The following is a 25,732-nucleotide window of genomic DNA, read 5'->3' on the forward strand; positions in this document are numbered from 1 at the left end:
TCTATCCAATGTTGACTCAAATCCCAAAATTGCGTTTTTCTGTCTCAAAAGCAGGTTTAGTGGATCTGCAAGTATTTGGAGATAAAAATTCAAATTAACATTGAGAAATAGCCTGAAATGAGCTGTCGGTTGGAAAAGAGGAGCATAAAGATGGATGAATAAACTATAAAATGGGGAATGAGTGCTGTGGTTGCTATTCCATTACAGCCATATCCCACCTCCCCTGGATTTGGGACTGAGTGGCTTTGAAATGCCTTGTGCAGAGGGGTAGGAACTCTTTGGACTTCAGCCTCCCTGCTCTCAATTTCTTACTTTCATGCTTAGTGACTGGTAAGATGAAAAGAGTGGGAGTTTTCATGACTGTCTGCTCTTGATGTTTTAATAGAAAACTGTGATTTCCAGTGCAGCTACCACTGGAGAGAAAGAGAGGAGGGATGGCGTGGACATGGACATTAAGAGCCTGCATGGATTTGTGGTTGGGATTTTACTACTTAATACAAGTAAAGCCTTGACCAGCTGGTGGGAACTGCACCAAGCTCCCTTGTGCTCCCTCTCCTGAGTTCTGTCAGGAAGAGGGATTGTAGCACCCCGAGCTGCAAAGTGTAAATGCAATAACCTCCCAGGGAGGCTACCTGGGAAATTAGATATGTTTATTTTGTTTTTAAACCTGGCCTGCCTCCCATCTCCCTGCCCCTGCTGCCCACAGTGTGCAGGCTTCTGCATGCCAGTGGCCTTCAGACTAATGGATGTCCCACCACCAAAGAAAAATCCTGTCCATGCTGTTTGCCTGTGGCATTCCATAGATTTTCCTTTGCAGTAGTTTAATGAGCTGCCAGCAATTTTCAGTCTGTTTTCAGCCAACACGCTGTACTTGCCACACTGTCAGTGCTGCTATTTTATTTTTGTTTCCCTGTGTGTATATATATATATGTATGTCTATATATATATGTGTGTGTGTCTATATATATGTGTGTGTCTATATATAAAATATATATTGCACATCTATATTTATGTATTTGTGTGTGTAATATTGGCCTGTTTTCAGTGGATAATGCTGAGTCTTGGACTAAGAGCAACCCCATTAAAAGCAGGATCTGCCCAGGTCCTTTAGCTCACCAGGCTCTGCAGCCTGGCCACAGGACAATGGGAGTTGTGGCTGCTCACCTCATGCAGACTACTTGGAAATGTTTAAACTTTAATGTCAGCGTTCTTTTTAATATTCATCTTTATCCCCAGTATCAGCAAAAGGATTAGAGGCTGGTTTGTCTTTCCCTCTGAACTCATCTGTGGCTCGAGTGTGCTTATTAGTTCTTTTAATGGCTTCTTTATTAGTTCGTTATTGCATAACCTCCAGGCACGGCAGAACTTGAAATGTTAATTTTCCAGCCAAAGTTCAGCTGATGGACTTCACCTGATCCCCCTGGAGTCGGTGTGTGCACAGGGAGGGCGGGCTGGCTCTGCACCACAGCATCACTTACAAAGCAGAAGGAAAGGAGTCAGTTTTTCCTCTCCCAGGTGTTAAAGGAGCAATAGGAATGGAAAGCACAAAAAACCAGCACAATATCCGAGAATATTTAAGCAGAAAAGGTGGTGGGTGTTGTGCACACTTCGCTGTGGTGTTACTTTTCCCCCCTTCCCTTCTCCTCGCGTTGCTCTGAGCCAGTATTTGGCTGCCCAGTGAACTCTAACAAGATTTAATAGCTCCAGTGTCGCTATATTGCATTTGGACTGCTTCCATCCTTCAGTTGTAATAAACGTCTGCTTTACAATGAGCTCTTAAATTCTATAAGTGACGTCAAATTGTATCTAATAATGGAAAAAAGATCAAGTACCGTAAATGCGACTCGTTCGCCCTGTCTTACCAAGCAGTGCTTGTCCTCAGCCCCTCGCTGTGCTGCTGCCCTCGAGAGCTCTGGAGCTTGCCCTACACCTGGAAAAAGCTGATTATTTGTGTTTTCCTTGTCCTCCTCCCCATTTCCGTGTCCCCTGGCTGTGTTGCAGACAGTGGCCGGCCCCACGGGGAGCTCCAGCTGCACTGGAAGGGCTGCTGCAGTTTTGCAACGAGGGCACTTGTTGTTAGCTGCTGATTCACTGTCAGATGGGATCTAAGCTCGGTCATGAAATTCAGATGTGCAAACATCTGCACGGTAATTTTTCTCTCTGAAGATGTGACAGATGAGATGGGCGATTAAGATGAATGTTCATGCACTGACACAGTGGCCATGGAGCCAAGGCCGTGTGAACTGTGCACTTTTAAGGAGCTTTAACTTTTGATCTATTTTTTTTTTTTTCCTCCTGAGGCCTGATGAGTTTTTAAATCTGCTTAGCTGTCAGTGAGCAGGTACAACCCACACTATGAAAACTGAAAACTGCTGATTTTAAAAAGCTCGTTCTGTCTCTTCAGTTTAGTGCACGTATGTGTGTGTAAGTGAGACAGTTTTGAGAGCAGTGCTGAGTGTTTTGTGGCCACAAAGCTGCTAAATAGAAATGTTGAGGTTTTTAATCTTCAAGTGTAGGCAGGGCTTGAAACAGTCCCACTGGAGAGATGACTTTGGTGGGGTTGGGCAAGGAGAGGGGTGAGAAGGGAATGGTAAAATACGAGCACTCATTATTCATCTCCTTGGAAAAGCCTCATTAATTGTGTTTTCCCCTGACCTTTACAGAGCAGTGGTCAGTCCTGAGAGATTCATGGTGACACTTATGCTCCAGACTAGAGTGTGCTAAGAAGTTCCTCTCTGTCCTGTGGTCCTTCCCATGGAGCTGACAGTGGGATGTGGGCAGGACAATTGCCAGGCTGTGCTGGTCCCTGTGATGGATCTGGGGCTGTGTGTGCCGCAGCTCCTGGAGAGGGTTGAGCAAGCTTTGACAACCAGGCTCTGTAGATACTCGTGGAAAGTTTCTGGGAGGCAGGGACACTGTGGGCAAGCAGGATCAGAGTGACACAGAATGGTCTTTGCAGCAATGCCACTCTGGACTGATAAAGCTGAGCAAGACTGCTCTGGGCCAGGAGGGAAACTGCCGCATTAATCAAGGTGTGAGCGCCGAGGCTGCCTTTGAAAACTGCTGACTTAGGCCCTGGGAAATCTATTTCCCATTTATGCTGCAGCTTCTAGAGGCATAAATAAATGCAAGCACAGTAAGTATGCAGTGCTTCCAGTCATGGGAGAGCACTGTGTCCTCCTTCAGGGAACTCTGCAGGAGAGGGAGGGTGGTCAGGCTGCTAAGTCTGGTGTTGATTCCCAAAATCCATGTGTTTGATCCACTTGGGATCAGTGCTGATATCTCTCTGATATCACTTTCTTCAAGGAAGCATCTTCTTGGGGGATAAAGGCGATGTAGAGAACCTAAAGAAGGTCTTTAGGGAGGTAGGTGAGGTCTCCAGGTAATGCCTTCCCTCATCCTTTTGCTGTTACAGGTTTGGCTTGGTTTTCTTACAGTTGTTTCTGTTAATTATCTTAAATTTCTTGGTGATGTGAAAATACTGCAAGGAAAATTGTTCAATAGCTGAGTCAAGATATGAATCCTTCGCTCACAAGTGTGCTCTTTCATAGAGGAGACTTTTCTCAGCTTCTACAGAGAGCACAACCCTGAGCAGGCAGTGGGTGATCAGAACCTCAGACCTGGGGCTGGGACCTGCTTCTGCTACCAGCTGCTGTGTGACCCTCCATGATGGGTTTTCCTTTTAACTTTATAATGGCATAAAATGAACCTCCTGTGTGAGGCTGGAAAAAGCTCATTATAGTCGCTCTCTCTGTCTGGGGCCTTTTCTTCTCTGTTGAAAAAGGGATGCAGCAGCCATGGCCCGAGGTGGGTTCCTGCTGCTGGGGCGTTGCTCACTGCAGCCCTGAAAAGCCTCTGCTCAGCAGCCTGAGCATGGAAAACGTGAGTTGGTCAAAAATTAGTCATTGAGGTGACAGCTGGGAAGAGTCATAACAGCCCTTTTGTTGCCTGAACCCACAGTGTGAGTGGTTCTCCTACCCTGAACCCATAGAGGAGCTGGGATTTCTGCTGTTACACTTACTTTCCATCCCCTCAGGGCCAGTTTGGGAAGCCTGACTTGGCCTCCACACTTGAGTAGCACAGTTTAACCACCCTTCACACACTGAATCTCACCCCTTAATTACAAGCTTTGCTACCTCCTGTAGTACTAAGGAGGCTGCCCAGACACTCCCGCAGTGAACACCAAGTTCATGGATTAAATTGAGAGATTCTGCTGAGTCTCTTGGTCTGTTCATCTTCTGCAGACCCAGATAATCCTCCCCTGATTTTAAACCACGGGCACTTTTTTTTTTTTTTTTTTAGGGAGTTTGTTGTTGTGAGGAAGACTGTTAAAATTGGAAGTAAATGCAAGCAGGCTGTGCATGAGCCTTCAGACACTGCCTGGAGCAATGGCTCAGAGGTGGACCTGACTCATCGCGGCAGGATATTGACTCTGCAGCATAATTACGATGCTTTGAGAACCTGATTTTAAAATAATTGAGGTATAAAATTATGCGCCTGGCTCTCACAGTTACTACAGCTCTGGGTATAAATTGAATAACGGGCTGTACAAATGTGCCACTTGGCTATGGCAGGGATAGCAGCCAGTCTGGAAATGTCCTGCGTCACCGCTGTTTTCCTCTTGCTGGGAAGCCTGTTGTGCAGGCTGAGGTTTGCAAACAGCCTCTGCATCTTCCAGTTGTGCAGCCACGGGGGTTTGGCAAATCCATGGAAATTCCAGCTCGATGTAGCCAAAATCCAGTGGTGAAACCCTGGCTGTTTGCTAATCCCAGCACGTGGAGCATCTCAAACACCCTCTGGCTGCTTCCAGCAGTGGGCTGGGTGTAGACAAGTGCCATGGACACTGCTGGGGTTTGGACACTTGTTTTCCAGAGCTGTGTGGTGGCTCTCCTGATTCCAGAAGCACTTTCTCCTCTCTCCCATCGTTTCTGCAGACAAACTCCTGTGTTTTGTTTGGACAATAGAGTGAGTGGTCTTTGATTCTCTATAAAATCCCAGGATTTTGGAAGGAAGTCACTGTCCTCAGTGAGTTGTCTGAAAGGGCCATTTTGTCACCTCTTTGTCCCAGCTGGAATGATGTTCCCCCACATCTGAATTTGGTGAAATCCCATGTTTTCATTTCATGGTTTGAAACCTGGGCTCCACTGCTCTTGAATGGGTAAGAGCAGATTATTTTTAACTCAAAGACAACCCAAACTGCAAACTTACCTCAATAATTTACCTGTTTTTTGCCAAAACCAGGCAAACAAGTCAAGTTTATTCTCTTTGTGCCTTCTTCAGGGTCTGCTGCTGCCTGCAGTCCTGTGGGCTGAGCCCAAACACTGCTTTTTAATCACTGACCACAGAGAAGGAGAAGCCTGAGGGGAACTTCACACTGAACCTCAGCTCCTGTAAAAGCTGAGCAGGAGCAGGAGCCAGTGCTGTGACCAGACAGGCTCTGCATGCCAAGGCTGCTGCTGTGCCTGCTTGGAGCCAAAATGTTGGGATTTTTAGTCTGTAATAAAATAAACCCTCTCGTGTCTCAGCCATCTGAATTATTACCTGACTGGCACTTCATTATAAACACATTTTTTTCCATGTTGGTACTGGTTTCTGGCCATTTTACTGCTTTTTAGGTTCAATTTTTTGTTTTATTCATCTCTTCCAATCGATAGAAATATCCTGTTTTTAGCAAGCAGCAAGGGCAGATGTGACTGATGTCCTTATAATGGAGCAGAATCACTTTCAGAGCATTTGGGGAACAAGGGGAGAAGCTTTTAAATCTAATTTTCAAAGATCTCTAAAGCACAACAAACTGCTCAAGACGTGTAGCTGAGTCTCCCATTGCCGTTAGCTCCAAGAGTTGGAATCCTGGAGTTGCACCATTGCAGATCTGATCCTTGAGATCCATCCTGTGGTGGTAACTGTTGTTCCTTGCCATGACACTAATTAAAACCCACTTAATGAGATTATCTCCACCTGTTCTGGAGGATTAGTTTGATGGAGGAAATCCTGCACGTGCCTGTGGATGCACACACTTCTGTGCAGAGAAGCAGAGTCTTCCCAGAATTATTCTCTACAGGCTTTTGCCATAGCAGAGACTTTTTTATCCTCCCCTCCACGCACACAGATTGCTCTGACAGCAATAAAATGCGGCAGAGAATTGAATTTGGAAATAAATTGTTTAGATGATGCAGCACCAGACAGATCACTATTCCAGAAGAGTCGGTCCAGGATGGATTTGCTTTAGTGGCAGTCCCAGGGAAGAGAGCTGGGGGCACCATGGCACAGGGCTGGGTGTCCCCATGTGTGCTCAGCACTGAGGCAGCTCTGGCAGAGACATCACAGCAAACCTGGGTTATAAATACTGGATGTTGTCCTTGGTTGCTCTGTGACCGTGTGTTGGAACCTCTCTAAACCTCGTAAAAGGCTGGTGAAGTGTTGTGCAAACACCGACTGGCACTAAGGGCTGTTGATAGTGCTGCGGTTTCCTGGTTCCCACATCGTGGTTTAATCCACAAGATAAATTGGTTGGGTTTATTCTGTTGGTTGTTGTTTTCACCAGTCACAGGGTTTGGAGCTGGTTTGGCTCCAGCAGCTCTCTCTGAAGACATTTAGTAGACAGGCACAGCAGAAAGGTGGATTTTGGTGACCAAGAAGGAGCCAAGTGAATGGTTTGGTTGCTGTGAGAGCCATCACCAGATCCTGCCAAGCCTGACTTGGGCTGATAAAAGACTTTACTTCTTTTGTCCTCTCTTTCTTACCAGTCATCCTTTTATTTCCCCCTCCCTTACATAATGTCTTTACCCACAGTCCATAGGGAGTATTAAAGGTGTTTGAAAAGTTCCTGCTTTGACCTGTGGTGGTGTAAATGCTGTATTCCCTGAATTCTTAACCAGTAATTCTGTTACAGTGCCTTGAGGTGGGGTACGATGGGATTTTTCTCTGCTGCAGTTTGATCTTTGACTGTATTCTCATGCTGTGGGAGTGTTAAAATGAGCCTGACATTGACAAGAAGTGACAGGAGGATCTTGCCAGCAAACTGTTTTGGAGGTGCAAAAAGAAGGGGTCCTACCAAGACTGTAATTCATAATAAAACAGGGAAGAAAAGTACATTTCTGCTGTCCTTATTCTTAGAATCCAAAGGACTTTCTTCATCATGTTGTTACTGAGGGCTGATGAAGTTGAATTATTACCTTTTCTTGCTGCTAAATGAATTTGAAAGGATAAAAACCTGATGCTTTTGAGAGGAGGCATCTCTGGTGTGTTGCTGACACTGGAGATTGTGGGCAGCAGCAGATCTGCCTATTCATTTGGAGTTTTTGTCACATCTCTTCTATGGAGATGCTGTTGCATATGAAAGTCTGATTGATGTGATGGCAAAGGTCAGGAGGGTAATAGCTTTGATGGTATCCCCTGAAGTAAATCAAAATTCTTCTGAAAGATTCTGTTCAATTTGATATCAAAGGTCTGGTAGCACTCCAGGGATTCTTCTCTCTGCTATTATGCTTACAGCTATTACAAAAATTAATGTTTGCCTGTTGTTGCTTTTTTTTTCCTTTTCCTAAATAGGATGTTCTGCCATAAGAATGGAAAATAACCACTTCTCTCTTTCCTCCCCCCTCCTTTCTGTCTGTTTTCAGGGATCCTCGATGCATTTCCTTGCCATTATTTAAGGAGCCTTTACTAAAAGCTTTTGGATTGTGTTTCTGAGCGGACAAGAGATTTTTGTATCCAAAATGCTCATAAAGGAATATCGTATTCCCCTTCCGATGAGCGTGGAAGAATATCGCATCGCCCAGCTCTACATGATACAGGTCAGCAACATTCTGCTCCCTGCAGGGCTCTCTCTGGGCTGGGGGAGAGAATTCCTGCAGGATTGGAAGTTTTAAATTTGGGTTTTGCAGTTTGCTTATAAAGGAGTAGTGGGGGAAAGCGACACAAACTTCAATTTCTGATTTGCTTCCTCTTTTCCTTAAATTGGAGAACTTTTATCTGACCTACCTGGGGAATCAACAACCTATTCCTGTGGAAACACTCAGCCCAAGTGTGTGGGTACCTACTGGAAAGGGATTAAGCTGTAGGGCAGAAACAGCCACTGCTTCCCATCTGGATGCTGATTACTGGTCGTGCCAATTCCAGTTGCAAACCAAATTCTGTTCTTTTTGTGGGAAGCAACAATCTAATATAAATTTGAGAGGGTAAACCAAAGGCGTAACTTGGGATTGAGGGAAAAAATTAAATGTAATATATCTGTGCTTATATACCACAGTGAAACAGTTACTAATCAGTTTAGGCATAAAATGTAGATTATTTTTAATAGGCTTCTGAATACTGATGGGAATTTTTTCAGAATTCCCTGTCTGCAGTAAAGCAGTTAATTAAAATGCTGGGTTTTTTGTAACTGAAATCCTCTGTGCCCATATTCTCCCAGTGTTTGAAATCCAACCAGGAGCAGTTACAAAAGGAAATGAAGCTGAAGTGTTATTTCATTGTCTGTCCCACACTTTAAATAAAATGTAATTTTGCTCATCCAGCAGAACGCACATCTAATATTGAGTTTGCAGAAGAACTCTGCTTTCTGAAGTGGGATGAAGCGGTGCTAGAAAAATCTGCTTTGGCTTAAAACCTAAAATAAGAGGAAAAACCAAACCCCACAAACTAAAGCAAAAGCACAACTCTCCCATTTCTCTCCTGACCACCCAGTTGTGTTTCTTAAGGATTCATGCACTTGGGCTTGACTGTTAAAAGAATGTATGTCGTGTATTTTGCAGTAATAAGGGTCAAATTCCATGTTCTGACACAAATGTGTCATCTTTGTGTGTTTACCCTAAATCTTGGCATAAACAGGTAAACATTTTTCTTATCTGGCTTCATTTTTCTGTACCTTTTCCTGATGCTGTAGCTGCCTTGAATACCGGTGTAATTATTTTGTTAACAAGTCTGTCTTCCTAATTTGTCTCAGTTGCTTTGCATGAAGAGCTGGTGGATGGCAGCAGAGTATTATCTGTGCAGAACCCAGTGAGCAGCAGAGCGTAGGGGAGAGTGATCTGATTAGGAAGGAGGAGCCCACCTGATTAAACAGAGGATGAATCCTTAATTGGGGAGTGTCTGTGGGGCCTCCTGGGAATTCTGGAGGACTTGGTCAGGGAGATGGATTTGCTTTTTCATCTCAGAAGTTAAATTGCTGATTTTAACTTCCTTACACTGGGATCTGCTTTGTTACTTGTCAGGAATTTTGGCCATATCTTAACATCAAAAGGACATGAGAAGCCATAAGGGTTTCATGCAAGGGGAAGTTCACCTACTGGAGAAATTACATCTCCAAATTGCCATCCAGGCCTGCTTTAATTTTCTGCTGCTTTGACAGGTAGCAGAGTAAGGTTTCCTCTTGGATCAGGTGTCAAGTCAGGTTTCTGATCTCCCTCCACTCTCCTGGAGCAGGGGGCTAAGCTGGGAACAATTAATGGAGCCCAAGGTCTGGGGGAGCTGGAGGAGTGCATAACAAGAAAGGGACTTTGCTGTGTTACTTGTACAAGTAGCACAAGAGGAAAAGTTAGCTGTGCTTTTCCTTGAGAATACTAGTTCCAGCTCAAGTTTGAAAAAAACAAAAAGCACTTAGGGTAGAGTTCATAGTTTGGTAGCGATTTGCTTCAATTGTTCCTGAAACTGGAGGAAAGATTCCTGCTGGCCTCAATGTGAGCTTTTTCCTAGACCAGGATATCAAATGTTTTCTTCACTTTGATTTAAAAATGGAGGTTTTGTCTTTGAGACAGGCACTGGGGCAGGAGCAGTGGGGGGCATGACTTTGTCCTTTTCAGAGAATGAGAAAGTGCTTCATGTCTGTCCTTTTATTTTCCTCTGAAATGCTTGAAGAGGCCACAGGAGAAGTAAGTTCCCTGTGTTGAGCCCCTTTATGGGAGCAAGCTGAGATATCAGTGTAAAGCAGTGGTGAAGAGGCATTTCTGAGAAATCTGTGGCTGAAATGTAGAACAGAATGTTTTGAAGCAGTTCCTGGGAAGAGGAATGATTCTTAAAAGCAAAAGGTTAATTCGTAAGACATTTGTCATGTACGGAATGGTGGCATTATTGCTGGAGGCAGCCTGGTCCTGTGAGAAACACTTCTCCAGCAGTGGAAAAGGAGATCTCATGATTGTTTCTCAAGGGTTTTAGGGAGCCTCAAGCATATCCTTGAAGCTGATAACTCGTTTACCTTCGTGCCCATGAGTGATAATTCCTGTTAAATTCCAAACGTTAAATTTCAGTTGATTTCAGCATTGTCCAAATGGAAGTTTTCCAAAAGGCCCTTCTCCCCTGAGCCCTGTGGTGGAAGTGGTGTCTCAAAGCCATGTGGGCAGGGATGTTCAGACTCAAAGTCATTTCCATGTAGATTTTTGCTTTGCAGTGGAAGGATCAATCATCTGTTTTCATGAGAGAACAATCCCTTCTTCTTCTTCTTACAAGTCTCAACAAAACTTTCCACCAGATTTGATGTGAGCTGCATCATGCCCAAATAGCAAAGGATCCTTCCATTAAATGGGAACAGGCTGTACTCATATTTGCTGTGTTTACTGGATGGGAGAATTAAAATTGTGCAGTATATAATCCACATCTCTCCTGCTTCTCTGCGCCACTGGGCAGGCGAGACATGCAATAAATCATTGCGTGTTGCTCTGTAATTCCTCTTACAACTACAAGTTCTCCAAGCTGGTGTATAAGGCTGTGAAAACTGTGATGAGTGGCCTGCTGCTTTGCTTTTTAATTTTTTTTTTTTTTTTTATTTGAGGTGAGAGAGCAAAAAGTCTCCCAAGTTGCTTTCTGCTGGCTTCTGAAATATTATCTACAGTCAGTGGTTTCAGTACTTTAAGTAGCACTTAAATTCTTCCCTAAATAAGTTAATTTTACATTACAGCAAGGACTTAATGTACCCTCGACTTGCTTGAAGCCTAGCAGATCTGAACTGAATTGTTTTTCTCTATTAAATTTCAGACTTTCAATATCCTTCCTTGGGAAACCTCTCACGCAGCATTGTCAGCCTCTCCAAGTTGGGAGCCCTTGCTCCAGAGCAGTTGGGTTTAGCTTTTCCATAAGGCACAAGGCCTTTTTTGCATCATTGCTGAGATTTTGTCTCTTTTGAGGTCCAAATTAAAACATATTCATTTTTATATCTAAGAACCAGAAATCTTCCTTCCTGCTGTGACCTGGTTTTATTCTGGTGCATAAAACAGTGCAAAATATTTCAAAACAGTGAAATCACTCTTTGTACCTCTGTTAATGTAATTTTTCCCTGAAATCTCTGTGCACATTTAAAAGCCAGTCCTGTTTCCAAGGGTGAGAGTTTCTCAATGAACTCAGCCTGGAGAGTTGTCCATGGGACTGGGAGTGGTTTGATCAGGGGAAGCTGCAGGCTGCTGTCCTAAACTAAGCAGAGAGGAACTGGAGATGAGCACTGGAATAAGTTCTGTGAAACACAAACCATTAATGGAGGGAACAACTGTAACCATGTGTAGGGGTTTGTTTTTTCCTGCAGAAGTTTTGAGCCAAGGACTGTGTCCTGGATGTCTTCTCAGACTCTGCACATCACACCCGAGGCGTGTGTGCTATTTCAGTCTCTGCGAGGTGAATCCTGTTGGGCACAAAGGGGATCTGTGTTATACATTAGAGAAATCTTATTAAAGGGTCTCTTAATTCTTCCCCTCCTGAATCCTGCATATTTTTGTCTCAGCAGCAATCCTTTCCTGAAACTCTGGTGTCCTTTCCATGTGTGTTCAGGGAGCCTTCCTTTCTAATCACCTCCTCCTCCTCACCCCAGAAACAATGCACACATTAATGTAAAGTCTCTGTTTCATAAAAGCTTGGAATATGAGCCCTGAATGCATTTGTCAGGATGTTATTAGCCAAAGGTCAGTCCTTTTATCATCTTAATAGCATTCATTACTGTGCTTCCATATGCCACGAGATTCCGAGAGACCGCTGCCCTTCTGACCCTTTCATAAGACAAGAGAATTCCTCTTGTTATTAAAACTTATTTTTGTATCAGTGTGTGCACAGCTTTCTTGTCTGTTGTAAATAACTCTGGTCCTCATTTTGTCTACACAGGTTTCTCTGGGTATTTGTGACCTTCCTCCAAAGATAGTGTGCTTTAAAAATATTCTTCTGCTGGACCTAGTGATTACCTTTTGAGGATGAGACTTATTTTAGGATACAGCATCATCCTTTTGAATGAATAGCATTAATACTTTGTCATCCATCACTTTGAGGGTCCATGATTTGGAAAGGCCTCTGGCCGTGTTTGAGGCACTGCATGGAAGATAACCCATCTGCTCAACACTGCCTGCTGAACTCAGGCAGGATCCTGGGAACTGAGAGCTTCTCTCATGTTTTAACATGAGCTTCTCCTCTACTGTCCTCCAGGGCTTTGCATTTATTGCCTTCCCTGAAAACTCAAAGCCTGTTGCAAGCATGTGCAGTGTGCTGTGCTCTCCTGTCCTGACTGCTGATGGAGTATCCTGAGTCACTTTCCTCCTTTCTGGAGGTTTGTCCATCATCTCGGCTTCCAGACACCTGCACTGTCTTATTTTCCCTTTCATGTCCATGTAGCTCTCTCAGGAAGCACCTTTGAGAAAAGACTTAAAGCTCTGCTTGTTGCTGGTGGTAATTCTTGAGGCCCTGCCGTGATACCCAGGTGCAAAAGTCGTGTCCCTTAAACCCTCAGCTCTGCTTGGCAGTTGCCAGCAGGCTCAGCAGATGGTGAAGGATTGATTGAGTGGGGGAAAGCAAACTAACCCTTCATCTCTGGACACTGAAGAACTGGATGGCTGATTATTTTTGTTCAGCCTGCAGATGCCTTGGCCATCTGCACAGACAGACATTTATGCTTCAGTTTTAAAGCAGGTGACGCTGCTGACGGCTCCAGAGACCCTGGAAGGCTCACAAGTCTAAAAGCAAAGCCTGGTTTGAAGCTTTCCCCCTGATTTCTGTGCTGTAGCATTAGAACCTGTGGCTTCTGTATTCTCTCTTCTTCCTCTGGTTTTCATAACCTTTTCTTGGTGACCATGAGGATTTGCGTCCTTATGGAGGAGAAGAGTAAGGCACTTGCAGAGGTTTGGTTTTGAGGATGAGGGTGCTACAGTTGTGTTTGGTGGTACCAGACTTGGGCTCTCATTTGCACAGGTGACAGTGACATACAGGTTATCATTTTGGGAAAACACTCAGAAGGAGGAAATACCTTTTCTACATCTACTTTTTTCTTGTTTTGTAGTCATGATCCTCGAATTCTTGCGTTGTCTGGGATTCTATATCATATTCCAAAAAAGATTGATTTTGGGGTAGTGAACTTGATGTTGCCTTGACAGTTCATGTACTTTCTTTCTCTTAACAAAGGTGAATGAAGATGAGATAATGTTATAACACAAACAATTTTAGACCTCATATTTGCAGTGATTTTTATACAGGACACGGCACTGCCAATCCTACTGAGCTCGTTGGCTGTCAAAACCCCTTTTTCCTTCTGTATTTTTTTATTCTTATGAAAGAAGGACAAAAATCTTGGCTGGGATTAGGTTCTCCCTTTTTCAAATACCTAAAGGCAAGTAATGAATTAAGTATTAGGAAGACTATGGGGATTTCTTTAAGCCAGTCCTGCGGTATTTTAGCACACAGCCCATTGTTAGTCAGCAATTACATTGGGTTCCTAAAGTATAAAGGATGTAGTCAGAGGATTAGACTTGATCCAGAACACCCTGAGTTGAAATTTTGTTTCTGACTCACAACATAGTAATGGGCAACTTGCTTTGCCTCTCTTTAAACCAAGGACAGTAATTCTCACAGACAGTGTCTGTGGAATAGTTAATGCAGTGAAAAATCAGTTTAAAGACACAGAAGGAAATACTTAGAGTAGATGAAATACTGAGCTGGAAGTGTAGTAGACATTTTGAAAGATGGAGCATGTGGGGTAAACAGGTTTGAGGTATCTCCATAATAAAGTGATCCCTAATTCATGTGCCTCTGGCACATCCAGCCCTGACTCTAAAGGAGTATGACTGGGCGTCTTTGTAAGGCAAAGTGATTAATGAGTGGCCATGAGAAAGGTTCTCTTAATGCTGTAAATTTTTTATGACCCTGCACAATTGATTGTCCCCAAAATATCCTGGTTTTGTACAAGCAGCTTCATTAATATCTAGCCCTGATTCTAAATAATGCAGTGCCTACAACGCTCATACAAAGTGATGCTGAGCGTGTTTCTGCTCTGCCTTGCAGGAGCTGACACTGACAGCCCAGCCTGTCTTCGGCTTTTAGGACTTTTTTTGTTATTATTAAAAGTGTTCCATTACAAGAAAAGCAGCCAGGAGTGCTGGTGCTGATGCTGCTGCAGATGCAGTGCAGGTAACTTGCACATGCCTGGATGAGAGAGATGCCTTCCTCAGGGCCTCCTGAAGACCCAAATTTGCTTGTGCAGTCCAAATTCTTGCTTGGTAAACTTGAGGGAAGATTCCCTCCCATAAAACCCCTGCCTCAGGCAGGACTGATCAGGCAGCAGCATCTCCCTGCAGAGCTGGGAAGGACCCAAAAGGGAACCCTCGTGGAAACTGCAGCTGATCAGTGCTGGATTGGAAAAACAGAGGGTAACTACTTCATGGTTCCTATCAGAATTATGTGCAGCTGGTGAGGCATCAGTGTTTGGGGACAGGGTAGTGCCTGGCTGGGATGAAGCACTGCATGTTGCCCAGCCATTGATCAAAGCTGCAAGGAGGGTGTTTAAAACAGCTGCTCTTTTGCCTTTATTAATGAAGCCGTTGATGAGGAACAGATTTCTTTCCCCTCTCCCCAGAGTTCCAGGTCATCCCCGTGTGTTGGGAGCAATGAGGCTCCAAGTGCTGTTGTAAAGCCTCGTGTTCTGATCGTTATCTTGTTGACTCAAACTAACCTTGCTTCCCAAAATAAGTATTGACATGCTCCTCCATGGTTGTTTTTTTTGTTGTTTTGTTTTGTTTTTTTTTTAACATCACTAATTGGATTAAAGTAATTGTCAGGCGTGAAGGATGTATGTGAGAGCACAAAGGGCACAGGGGAGGCTCGGCTGTGGGCACCATGGTTACTGGTGACATCACTGGTTTGCTGTTCCCAGCAAGGATTCAGTGCAGCCCAAGCCCGAGTGAGGATGGCCCAAACTAAACCCCAGGGATTGCTGATGCAGCCCCTCCCGTTGCCATGGAAACACAGGATGCAGTTTGAAGTTGCCTGCGTGCATAACGTGGTGCTCACGGTGTAAACAAAGCAGGCTCCTGTGGTGCCACAGCTCCTGCAAGGGCAGGAATGATGTTTGCTATGGGGAGAGTGGGGGATCCTGTTGTGGCTGGACTTGTTTTCCCATTGACTTCACTGTGAGCCTTGTTTTGAGGGACAAGACCAAAACTCACAAGTCCTTTGTTATCCTCCAGCAGTTTTGTGGTTGAGGGACTTGCCTCAACTCCAACTTGATGTAGTTGTTTCTGATTGGACCTTACAAAAGTGCAGGCTCAAAAGTTCTGTTAAAACCACCCCGGGATAACAGGGTTCCCATTATTAAAGGTTTTAAGATTGTCTTTCTAATATAACCATTAAGATTGTTCTCAGTTCCTGTAAAATAGGACCTCCTGTTTGAGGACTGTTTTGGAATATTTTGATAAAGGTCCCTACTCCAGCCCAGCAAAGAGCACTGTCCCAAAACTCTTAGGGTGCTGAAATGGGGATTCAAAGATCTGGGTGCTGGATGTAGCCCTGCCAGCAGCTCTGCGTCTTCAGGTTACTTTCTCCTTATTGAAAATGCTGCTCTTTTGTACATTCCATGGTCTTTAATGTGAGGGGGCTCAGCTGTTCTGACTGGGGCACAAAAGCCTTTGAAGTTGTGCTGTACTTCAGCACTCTCCTGCATAAATAAGAGTAAGGGTGAGTTTTATTTTTAATTTAGTTCCTGTAACTTCCTGCTTGCTTTTAGAACATCGTGCACTGATACAATTATGTTGGTTTTGATGTGACGAGAAGTTCTGTATCTTGGCTTGTCTAAGAGTGGGATAGTTCCATCTCCTCCACTCCCTTCTTTCACTCAGAACAAAGCTTTTTGCTCAGGTATTGCCGTGGTTATGGTGATAGGATTTTAATTGAGTGTTTCAGGTCTTTGATACACACATAAAGAAAAGAAAAGAACAAGTTGTAAGGTGTGAAACTACAGTACTTTTAGGATTACCCAGCATTTTGTTTTCATAGTCAGAGATGTAGGTTTTGATTACCTGCAGTAAACAGTGACCATGAATGGGGCCTGCTCTATCAGATATCTGCATCAGCAGGCAGAAGGTTGCTGGTGGTGAAAGCAGATTGCTGGTAATGAATTAGATGTCAGCTCAAATGCTCGTGAAGGAGTGGTTAACAGAACCCAGAGCTGAGTCATTCCGCAGCACAGGCGGCTGGAGCAGGGCGGATCCACCCTGAGCAGGCACACCCTCCCTGGACATCATACCCATGTGCAGCAATCCTGCTGGGAAAATCTGTGAAGAATAAACCAAGTATTGCTTCCAGGACCTTTCAGTGTTCCCCAGTGTATCCCTCATTGGCTTTCTGGTTTTGGGTGCTGTTTAATTCTGGCAGCTATGGCTGGAATGTGCTGTTGTACTTTGTGCTGGTTTGTTTGTGGTGTTTGACTGCTGATATTGCCACAATAAGCTAAATTACATGGCTGAGACTAACAGGCTGTTTTTCTCATAACCTTTCCCAGCTTTTCTGTTAAAGTTCACCATGTGCAAGGCCCCAGTCCCTGTGTCACTGGTACCTCCTCAGTACCTGGTGCCTGCAGGTGGGACTGAGGGTGGCTGGTGGGCAGCTGCTGGAGCACAGCAAGGAAGGCTCTTGATGGTGGGAAGAAGACATCACTTTGGAAAATCAGTTGTAAGAGTGAAATATCCCTCAGCCTAAATCATGTCTGACTGGAGATAGTTTGGAATATTTTCCCCTTGGTGTATGGAGAAGATTGAGGGCAAAGAGTTTATTCCTCTCCCCCAGCCTAAATTTTGTTTATACCTTAGGTGCCTTTACATTTCTTTTCTAAAACTGAACAGAACAGGTTTGGTTAGTGAAAACAGGTCTAAAGAGCTCTCCAGTGATGGCAGGAGTCATCTTGCTGAGCAGCTTCAGGCATTTTTGTTGTGGTCTGATGGATTGTGTGAAGCACTTCATGCTTTCTCTGCTTCCCAAAGGAAGGGTCTGTTTCTGGGAACTTAATTGGTGTTTGTGGTAGCCTTAGCATCCAAAACAATAAAAAAAAAATAGTAATTGGTCATAGAGAATGTTTTCTCAGCCTCCCTTGCCACAACAATATGAGCAAGTATGTTAGCAGGGTCCTCTGGGGATATTTGCTGTCATGTTCTTGTTCTGTGGTTACAGAGATGTCTTTGCTGTCCTTGTTAACCGAAACCATCAGCTGCCTGGAAACTTCTCATATCCCTATCTGTGCCTAAGTGGGCTAAAAAAATCCTGAGAGTTCAGTGTTATTTTAATGCATTCTCCCAGAAGAGTTTTGTCCAGACTATCAAAATACTCCCTTTCCAAATGGGAGCTGGAGGGGAAAAAAACACACCCCCCAAAAAAATCTTCTGGTTATTGTTTCCAGACGATGATTTGTGTCTTCCTTACCCATGGATGGGTCTGTCAAGTGTGGTGCTGTCAGTCTTCGTAATTGGAGTAATCTCAAATCAGGACTCTCTTGGGTCCTGTGGCTGCACTGCTGAAGGAAAGTAAGAACAACATCAGGAAGCTGAGGCATCCCAACCTTTTGTAATCACTGTCTCACTTATTTAGATCGAGAGGTTGTACTGTAAACAATAATCAGTGGCAAACAAGGTGAGAGTGTAGTTATAATCTGTTTTTGAATGGTAGAACATGCCCAGATCACCCATTATCAGCAGGCAGCCTATCCCATCCTTACTGTTCTCTGCAGGACCATTGCAGTGCTCAAAGTAGTTACAATAAAAACACAACTTCAGGGGAAGCTAAACCAGCTGAGCTGTTTGCTGTGCTGCTGTTGGCTTTGCAGAGATTCTCTGCTTGTGCCTGGGATTCCAGGCAGGAACACAAGGAGGACTCTGGTTTAAATTAATATCCTTCTTGGTATTCTGATTTGGTTGATGGGGCTGTTTTTCTTCTAATTTCCCAAAAGCAAAACATTACAAGGCAATCTTAATTTTTGCAGCCTGACTTGTGCATTTCTCCAGCTGATCCAATAAGCCACATCCTAACTGTTTCATCCTGTTATGCATTCCTGTTCTGGGAATGCTGCTCCTTCAGCTGTGCTGAGACTCCTTGGGCTGCAGAGCTTTCAACCATCATTCCTTTATGGAGCTGTGTCCCACTAGAAAATTGCATGAATCACCTGCTTCTGTTCACCTGGGCCAGGTTGTTTGCTGGACTAAGGTTTTGCAAGGTGTGCTCTGATGGGGAGACACATTTCTAACTGGTAAAGGAGATGGAAGATCTGAGAACTGATGAACCTGCCTGTGGAAGGCTCTGTTTACAGCTGTTTGTCTGCTGTTGAGGAGGGCAGATGATAAATGGGGTTAGGCTGGCCCAGTGGTTAAGTGATATTCATGGGAATTATTCATCTGTGATTGTTGTGCTGAGGTCATGTGCTGTGTCCCATGCTATGCTGCTGTGCCAAGAGATTTATTTTAATAGAAGCCTTTAAGTAACTGGCATTCTTGCTAATCATGGTGCATCTGCTTCTCTGGGTTCCCTGTTATGAGTAATTTAATGCTATTACTTTAGCTAGAAGGGATCTGTGTCACCATCTGTCCTGAAAAGCTATTGATGGGGCTGTGCAGAACATGGAGTGTCATCAGCAGGAGAGAGGGACTTGGAAAGGGATGATTGGGTTTCCTCTTGTAATACAATATAAGATGGTTTACTGTGGTTTAGATAACCTGCCTGTAAAGGCTGGTAGCTGCTCTTTGGTTTTGTTGGGGACCATTCCTCAGATATTTATAGAGGGGGAAGATGCTGTGTCAGTAGTGAGTAGCAATGACCCAGCTGATCTGCTGAATAAAGTCTCTACTTCTGTCTGAGGCTGAAACCTCTGAGACTGACCCTCAAGTGCCTGCACATCAGCACCTCCAACAGATATTCCTTGGAGAGGGCTTGCCACACACTTCTCAAGCCATATGTTTTCCTAATTGAGGGTTATTTTTTAATTGTTGTTTACAGACCACTTCCTTGTGGCAAGCCCTCTCCAGGCTGTAGCTGAGGCACAGTAGGCATGAAGAGGCTGCAGAGCAAATTGCTCTTCACTCCCACAAGTGCTTCACTTTCACACCACTTATGCCCAGAGTACTATCCTGGTCTCTCAAGTGCATGTGGCTGAAGTCTTTATTTTTGTTATATGAGAAACATATTTTTCTCTTTGTCTTTCTGGCTGGTCAGTAATTGCACTGTTCACCATCTCTCCTGACTCTTGGCCCTTCCTTACTTCAGTGCAGCTCGTTGTCTTCTCAACAAGCCAACTGCTAAATGTGAGAGCCTGGAAGGCTGGGAAGCAGCTTTGTGTGGGTTTATCCTGGGGAGTTTCCCTTTGATCATACTATCCTTCCCAGCAGTGTGGTGTATTATGAGTATAAATTTGCTCTGATTCAAAAGTCCTGGCTCTAAAGATAGTTTGGGATATAATCTTTGATTTTTTTTTTTTTTTTTTTTTTTTTTTTTTGGTCAGCTGAGCTACAGCTCCTCTTTCACATTGAGAAAATGTTCTTGCTGTCCTTGTCATATCTTCTGTAGATAAGTGACAAGTAGGAGGGATGTGAAAGGCCAAAATTTGCTTAAGGTTTGTAACTGGGTGGCAAAGGCTGTGGGCTGGAGTTGGTCATCTGGAAAGGCTGGAGGAGGAAGCAAACCCTGCTCCCAGAATAGGGTTTGCAGTCTGCTGCAGCTGCAAAGAAGTGAATAAAATAACCACAACTCAGAAGTGGGATCTGAACTGACTTTCACAGAGAGTCTCAGTGAATTTGGTTTTTCCTTCCTTGCTTCTCTCCCACTGAGTTGGGGCAGTGACACTGTGCCACCCTCTCCTCTCCTGCCATCAGAGTGTCACTGGTTCCAGGTTGTGTGGAGAGGCTGCTGAGGGAATCATTCATGTGCAGCAAAAATTGACCAGTGTTGTGGGTTCTCCTGGGTTCCAGCTGGAGGGTGAGAACCAGAGAAGTTTCTGTTAAAACCGACTGAACGGGGAAAAGTGAGATGAGGAATGGTAGTGAGTAAAACCCCTCAGTGGATATTGGTCCCAAATGGGGACTTGCAGAATTGACTGTATTGCTGTAACTGTACAATCTAGAAGGGAATTTTGAATGACTTGGCATGAAGAAAACTTATCTTCCCTCTGCTTATGATTTCCATGTGCTTCTGCCATATAATAAAGCTCTAAATATCTATAATTTGTATCAACTGTTCAGAGCAGATGCTGTGCAGTTATTTTGTCTGACACTTTCACTGTGCTGGCTGGGTTACTGCCTTTTCTGAGACCTTTGAATTAACCAGATTTTGGGGTCATCAAGATTATTTAATGTTATTGTCATAAATATTTGTACAGGATTTGGTCAGTGCTTATAAAAGAACTGAAAGGCAGTAGTTTGTTAGAAGAAGATGTGTACTTTAATGAGCTGCCAACTGAGTGTCAGAAATAAACTGTAAAAAAGTACTTTTCTGTTTTTCTGTTTGTTTTTTTTTCTATTGCAGTTTGTGGGGTAGGAAAAAGTGATTATTTAGATTGTCAGTTATTTAGGTTTGTCAGTTATGGCTATTTAAATTTAAAATCACTTGAGAGCTCTTTATAAACAGGGCTATTTACTGCTGAACAGCTCCGTTGGCTTAACATCCTGTCCTTGAAAGATAAGAAGTTGATCTCTTGCATCTTATTAATAGTTTTCTGTTAAACCATGTTATCCTTTGAATTGTTTGTATGCCAAAAATGAGTTGTTGTTATTGTGTTATATTTCACAGTTGATTCTTGGTATAAAATTCCTTTTTTCCCCCCCCTTAATTTCCAAAGTACTGTGCTCTCAAATACAAACAATAATCTCAAAATGCTAACAGAATGAATCTGTTGTTTGGAAATGATGACGGTTATACATCATCCAATCTGCTGAAATGTGTGAGAAATTAATAAATATTTGGTTTGCCTCTAGCTCATCTCAGAAGCACTGAAATTAGTATTTTTTTATTGAGGGAATTTTTGCCAGGTTTCTCACTGAAGGACAGTCCTACGAATAAGCCAAAATGTGGAGGCTGCCAGGGGGTGCAGTGATCATTCTGGCAAACTTGGATTGTTTCTTCTAAATATCTTAATTAGCAGAGCAAAGTCTCCAAGCTGTTCTTGGAGAGCTGCTGCTGGGCCAGATCACATTCCACAAAGCCCCAAATCCTGTGGGTGTAGGTCATAGAATAGTCTTGATCACTGTGATCATGGAATCACTGAGGTTGGAAAAGACCTCCGAGATCATCAAGTCCAACCTGTGACCAATTCCCAGCTCGTCAACTCAACCAGAGCACTGAATGCCACATGCAGTCATTTATTGAGCACCTCCAGGGGTGGTGGCTCCAATGCCTGACCACTCTCCCAGTGAAGAAATTCTTCCTGGTGTCCAGCCTGGGATGCTGCTGCACCAGGAGCGTGTGTGATTCTTCTGCCACATCAGCACAGGGATGTGCCAGGTTGGACAAACTCCCCTTGGCTGTGTCATCTGCTGATGCAAAAGGTTTTTGTGCTGTTGGATGGTCCAGAGCTGGAGCCAAGGGTTGGGCTGTGATGTGTCACCGGTTCCAGGAACAGGAATTGAGGTGTCGTTACATCTCTGTTCAAATTGAGCATCCAAATGGAAATATTTTCAGGGTCCCAAATAAATCAAATCTCTATGTTGGCCAGATGAGTCTCTAAATTTTGCCTTCATAACCTCTAGGTTTGGTAATCTCAGTGCTGGGGTGCTGCTACAGCTCTGCTGTGCCCCAAAGGAGACCTGGAAACCATCCCCAGTGTCCAGGCGCTTTGAGAGCCTGGTCCGTGTACAATGCCCTGGAAAATGAACATTTCTGTGATGGATTAATGAACATTTCTGTGATGGATTTGTGATCTGTTTCCCCTTTCAGAAAAAGAGCAGAGAGGAGACATGTGGGGAAGGCAGTGGAGTGGAGATCCTGGAGAACAGGCCCTACGTGGATGGCCCTGGGGGCAGTGGGCAGTACACTCACAAGGTTTACCACATCGGGATGCACATCCCCAGCTGGTTCCGCTCCATCCTGCCCAAGGCAGCTCTGCGCGTCGAGGAGGAGTCCTGGAATGCTTATCCTTACACAAGGACAAGGTAAAACTGGACAAAATGTCCACAGCTCTTCTCCTGTGTTAAGCAGAGGGTTTGATGTCACTCTCTGGCAGTGGCATTTCCTTCTCCAGTGAGATCCTTCAGAGCAACCAGAGCAGTCCTAAAATTCCTGTGCAGTGTTTGATCTCAAGAGTTTGCCTGGGCTTGACTGTACACCTACCTGAGAATTTGTGGCTTTTTGCTGTAAAATGTGGAGCTGTTTTGTCTGTCAAATCTTGGAGAATCGTGAATGGTCTTTATTCAGTCTTGTATCCTGCACTGTGTGTTCTGCTTAACATTGCAGATCTCTGCAAGCTCGGGGAAATTATAAATGTGCACAGTGCTGGGACAGATGTCATGCTGAATCCTGTCAGGGAAGACAGGATGTATTTGTACAGGGGGAAAGAAAAATCTTAATAAATAAATAAATAATCACAGTGCTTCTTTTCTGGGAGCTGTCTGTCATTTAACTAGAAAATAATAAACCTACATCCTATGGTTTTTACCCTGAGGAGGGAAGAGCCAGAGGCTCTTTGGAGCCCTCTGGGACCTCCTTGTTTCATCTCATTTTGTCAGAGGGGAACTTCAGATACCCCGGAATAAATAACCTTTGTTCCAGTAACTCCAGTTTAGAACATTTGCTCTTTTTTGGATTTACAAATCTGTTATTCCTGCCATCTTGCACAATAAAAAGGCTTTAATGGGTATTTTGATTTCTATGAAAAATCTAGAAAAATTTTCTGGTTTAGTTTTAGCTGGTCTCTGCAAGTGACATCAATGCTGGGAAGGTGGGGAGTTGGTGTTTGCATGTTGCCAGTGACTGAATATAATTGTGCTGCTTGACTTTTAAGTGATTAAAGTTCACTTCCAGTCAGTTTTTATCTCTTCTCTTGAAATGCCTATGAGTCAATCAGTTGGCCAGGAAACCTGTGCTGCACAGAACTAGTTCATATTTTATTCTGCCATAGGTTCCAGGCAGGAGCTTTGCTTTTCTCCTTGCACAGGTGCATTTCCAGGGTGTCCTTGTATGAGTATCTGTGTCACAACTTTTTAATAGAGTGGGCCCAAAATTTATCTCCTTGCTGAAAACTGTTGAGCTCCTCTCTTAAGAAGTTATTGAAGAACAATCTCTAGTTGGTATTTTAATCATATCTGAAGGAAAACATGAGTGAAGGCTGGCTGGGATTTGAGGCTGATTTACTCTAAGCTGTGTTGTTCTGGCTCCCAGGTACACGTGTCCTTTTGTGGAGAAGTTCTCTATTGATATTGAGACGTACTACAAAACTGACCCAGGAGACCATAACAACGTGTTCAACCTTTCTGCTGCAGAAAAAAGACAAACCATTTTAGGTGAATAGCCTTTTTCCTCTACTTTTTCCTGTTTTGTCTGTTTCTCTTTTTTTCTTGGTGTGTCCATCCCCCCATAACATCCACCTGCACCCCTGTCAGTGTCACTGCAGGTAGGGTTACATCAAATAGGGTGAGGATACCAGAATTCTCTTATAGTCTTGATGTAAATCCCATAGAAATAATTTGAATCCTCCATCTGTAAATTTAAGCTGATGCTTTTCCATCTTATTTATGCAGCTCCCAAGATGAGTAAGACATCTAATGATTTTGGGGGGTAATAAGTAGAAATAGCCATAGAAGAGGAAAAAATAGCTGTATAATTGTGAATATGTTGCTGTTTATTTGTGTGCCTTCTTCATGTATATGAAAATGATTCCTGTCTGCACTTTTGAAGCATGAAGATGCCTTTAATTTTTGTTCCCTCTCCTTTTAGTCCTGCCCTCACACAGGTTAACACTCACTTCACAGCTGTCTTTAGAAGATTGAGTTAATGTAAGGAATTAATGAGAAAAGACAAAAGTATTTCAGAAAAGTACTTTTGTACTTCACTTCAGCTGTCCTCATTCCTGGGCCTGTCTGACCAGGCTTTCACTGCTGGACAGACTCAAGTCCCACCACTGCACTGAGAGGTGTCACAGAGCTGTCACTTCTTGGGAAGTGTCATCCTGCCCTTCAATCCAAACCTCAGATGCTTCTGCTGAGCTCTAGGGGTTGCAGATCTTAAAAATACATTCATTCTTTCATTTCCACTGCAGTTTCTCCATTGTTGGATTGTTAATTAGGACTTTAGTCAAACTTTCTGCTTTCCACAGTACATCTGGTCTAACAGTAGCAGATGAGGAGTTCCCAGTCCTCTCTGATGGAGCCAAAGATGAGATGTTTTATGGGGAATGTCTGTTCCATAGCAGGGCAGGTGTATTGAACAGACAGCTGCAGTGCTGTGAGTGATGTTAGAAAAGCTGGAAGGTGGAATGTGCAACAGATCTGTGTGGAACTGGAAAGACAGAGTGTGCAGAGCTGCCAGAGTGCTGTGGATCTGCAGTTACTGTGGGCAAAAACATCTATTTGGAGCAAAGCCTCTGTTTGCTGGAACTGTGTGTGCTCGTTCCTCTGGCAGAGCTGATCTCTGCCCGGCAGCAGTGTATAAACAATTTAAATATCAGTTGTTTAAGTGCAAGGAAAAAGAAACTAAATTGCTGTAATGCTTCTGGTACTCCCTAAAACAGAAATAACTCATGAAAAATAATGTTTTCTTGTTTTGCTCAGGAAAAGGAAAAGGTCTAACTGTTTCTATTCTCTTTCTGTAGATCCTATTGATATTGTTAAAGATCCTATCCCTCCCCATGAGTACAAAGCTGAGGAGGATCCAAAGCTGTATAAATCAGTGAAGACTAAAAGAGGACCTCTCACGGAAGATTGGATTCAAGAGTACAAGAACAACCCTGGGAAATACCCCATCATGTGTGCATATAAACTGTGTAAAGTGGAGTTCAGATACTGGGGGATGCAGTCGAAGATCGAGCGCTTTATCCACGACGTTGGTGAGCATTCATAGTCCTGCAGAGTTCACTCCTTAATGTTTGCACTGAATTGAAGCATGAAGGTGAGGTCTGTGCCATGCATCACATCCCCAAGACACATCTGTGAAGAGATTCTCAGATCTGATGACTCTGTGGGTCAGCTCAGAAAAAATCCTGTTATTCTATCATTTATAATTATGATATGTACAAATCCAAACCACGAATACCCACTGAAAACATTTCAAGTCCTGTGTAAGCAGCATTTTGCATTCTCCTTTTTTAATTTATTTCTTTTTTTAATGATAAACTTGCCAGATCATTTTTAAACTCTGCCAGTCTTCTTTATTGTGACCAAAATCCATCCTGAAGGGCTGCCTAAAGAAATAAGCTTCACTTCAGTGTCCTGAGTGGTTCCAGTAAACAACTCCCTGGAGCATCCTTAGTTTCTACCTGCCTTGTGACAGGGTTGGTGGGTGTCTGTGTTGCTCTGAGTTGTGAGGAAATGTCCTTCTTTGA

The 25,732-nt window shown here is 43.7% G+C and overlaps 1 protein-coding gene across 9 annotated transcripts in view; it reads left to right on the top strand.

The window, feature by feature from the left end:
- Positions 1–25,732, top strand: part of PITPNM2 (phosphatidylinositol transfer protein membrane associated 2) — a 121,009-nt gene that overhangs the window by 53,842 nt on the left and 41,435 nt on the right. For 8 of the 9 annotated variants that reach the window (XM_083873575.1, XM_083873581.1, XM_083873577.1 and 5 more), the window contains 4 exons: positions 7,623–7,796; positions 22,135–22,349; positions 23,575–23,696; positions 25,004–25,237. In XM_083873575.1, coding sequence (XP_083729701.1) covers positions 7,719–7,796; positions 22,135–22,349; positions 23,575–23,696; positions 25,004–25,237 — 649 coding nt within the window. In that variant the 5' untranslated portion in view covers positions 7,623–7,718. The remainder of the gene's footprint in view (positions 1–7,622; positions 7,797–22,134; positions 22,350–23,574; positions 23,697–25,003; positions 25,238–25,732) is intronic. The other variant, XM_083873580.1, reaches the window with a different exon arrangement.

The sequence above is a fragment of the Zosterops lateralis genome (genome assembly GCF_965231275.1).
Source record: "Zosterops lateralis genome assembly, chromosome: 17".
Taxonomy (NCBI): domain Eukaryota; kingdom Metazoa; phylum Chordata; class Aves; order Passeriformes; family Zosteropidae; genus Zosterops; species Zosterops lateralis.